General features: G+C 46.3%; 1 protein-coding gene across 1 annotated transcript; it reads right to left on the minus strand.

Annotated features, from left to right (window-relative positions):
• Positions 1–1,086: 1,086 nt before the first annotated feature.
• On the minus strand, positions 1,087–2,034 carry LOC146355474 (vomeronasal type-2 receptor 26-like). The gene has a single exon (XM_084829894.1). It carries the CDS (start codon positions 2,032–2,034, stop codon positions 1,087–1,089), a length of 948 nt encoding a protein of 315 aa, XP_084686020.1.
• Positions 2,035–2,551: the final 517 nt, after the last annotated feature.

A 2,551-nucleotide genomic window follows, 5' to 3' on the forward strand; every position in this document is an offset into this window, starting at 1 on the left:
TCCTTATTTGGTCGCTGTAGTCTACGTAAATCTTTACATAGACTACGGCGAAAATAAGAGCAACGCAAATAGCGTTTCCCTTATTTTAGCCGTAGTCTACGTAATCTTTACGTAGACTACAGCGATCAAATAAGGAACGCGAATGGCGGCTCCCTATGGGGGCCGCCATTAGCCGTACGCGCTTTTTTTTTTTTTTAAGTCACCCATGATAGGCTACGTGACGATTTACGTAGCCTATCACGGCTGACTTTGCAAATCTAGCCATGATAGGCTACGTTAATCATCACGTGGCCTATCATGGGGGCGTTTTTTTTTTTTTTTTTACTTTTCTTTCGACCGGCTGCCGCCCCTGCCCCTGTTGAAGCCCTGCCGAACCGCCGCTGCGACCCGCCACCAGAAGCGACATTCGGGAAAGGTAAGTCCCATCCCGGGGGGGGGGGGTGCGGGGTGTGGGGAGGTGCGGAGAATTTCTCCCCGAAACTACTTCGGGGGGGCTGAATACGTTGGCACTCGCCCCCCCGAAGTTTCGGGGAGAAATTCTCCCCCATCCCTAAGTCTGGCATCTGGGAGGCCGAGCCAGCATGAAATCAGCGAACTTTGAGCCCCAGCTGGTTGCCCGCACCATCCCTAGCTTTGTCCCATTACAAAAGGGAACAAAAGCTGCAACTTTCAATTTGTAGCCATGTCTTAATATCTCCATTATAGTCTATGGCCATATGAAGTCTCGATGGTATGAAGTGAGGCAGATCCAAGTGCAAGCAACCTACTTCCTGAGGCACCAAAGTGGGACCTGAAGGAAATATTTTATTTGGTGCACATCCATAATTAATATTGGTATTATTGTTAGCATGATTCTACTCAGGACTCAGGTGGTGTTAAAATACTGCATGTAAATCTTTAAAAGAAAATGGCTTGTGCTGGTTGTTGTCATGTCAAGCAGTTGTCATGGTCATTCAAGACTAGCTTCTTTTGTGATGCATTTGGAGGGAAGAGAGATTTATTAGAAGAGTTTTCAAAAGGAGTTCACTCCCAGGGCTGGTATAATGGGTTTATTATCACCATGCTGTATAAAAATGGTTTGTACAATCAGATGCCATCTTCAGCTTCCATCCTGAGATGTTGTTTTTTATTCAGATCGGGCCTCAGTACAATAATGTAACATTTGGGGATGAAGATGCAACCCAGTAACCCCACACTGGAAGCCAAGATGGAGAAGACCTGCACGGCCACCATGTATTTCCCCTTGGTGCTCAGGTAGGCTGGCAAAAAGGACATCCAAACACTGCAAAACACCAACATGCTAAAAGTTATCAACTTGGCTTCATTGAATGCCCCAGGCAGCTTCCTGGCTAGGAAAGCCACCGTGAAACAGATGGCAGCCAGAAAGCCCATGTAGCCAAGGGTGATGTAAAACATGATGACAGACCCTTCATTACATTGCAGAATGATCTGCCCAGGCTGAGAGTGCATGTCAGAGTCTGGAAATGGGGGAAAGATTCCCAGCCAGATCATGCAGATGCCCACTTGAACACTAGAGCAAGAAATTATAATGGAGTTTGCCAAACTCTTCCCCAACCACCTCCTCATCTTGTTCCCTGGCTTTGTAGCCATAAATGCTATTACCACCGTGACAGTTTTTGCCAACAAAGAAGAGATAGCAAGTGAGAAGATGATACTGAAGGCAGTTTGTCGGAGAAGGCAGGCCACCTTCTGGGGCCGACCAATGAATAGAAAGGCAGACAAGAAGGAAAGCAGGAGGGAGACAAGGAGCATGTAGGTGAGGTCACGGTTGTTGGCTTTGACTACTGGAGTTTCTTGGTATTTAATGAAGATGCCTAAGAGAAGACCTGTGGTTATGGAGAAGAATAGGGCAAAGAGAGCTAGGATGATTCCCAGAGTTTCTTTGTAGGAGAGGAAGTTGATAAGCTTAGGAACACATTGATCCCGGTCTTTGTTTGGATGCTGATCATCTGGACACTTGTTGCATTGGTTGGCATCTGAAAAGAACAAGAGGGACTTCAGTGTGATTAGCATCTACCTTACAGCCATAATAGTCTGTGGTCTATTACATTTTGTAAAATGTATGCTGGTATTTTTGAGAGCTTATATGCGAAAGGAGCAAGGTGAGGGACAGTGGGGTACATGAACAACCAACATAAGAACATAGTAAAGGCAATGCTGGATCAGACCAAGGTTCCATCTAGTCCAGCATTCTGTTCACACAGGGACCAACCAGCTGTCAACCAGGAAACAACAAGCAGGCCATGAGTGCAATAGCACCGTCCTGCCCATGTTCCCCAGCAACTGGTGTACATAGGCTTACTGACTCTGATTCTGGGGCACAGAGCCATCAGGACTAGTAGCCATTGGTAGCCTTTTCCTCTAGGAATTTATGCAACCCCCTTTTAAAGCCATCCGGGTTGGTGGCCATCACTACACATTGTGGTAGCGAATACCATAGTTTAACTATGTGCTGTGTGAAGAAGTATTTTCTTTTATCTGTGCTGAATCTCCCACCCATCATCTTCATGAGATGACCCGAGGTTGTAGT

This window comes from Heloderma suspectum, chromosome 2, assembly GCF_057233095.1.
Source record: "Heloderma suspectum isolate Gila_16-S chromosome 2, 16-S_ref, whole genome shotgun sequence".
Taxonomy (NCBI): Eukaryota; Metazoa; Chordata; class Lepidosauria; order Squamata; family Helodermatidae; genus Heloderma; species Heloderma suspectum.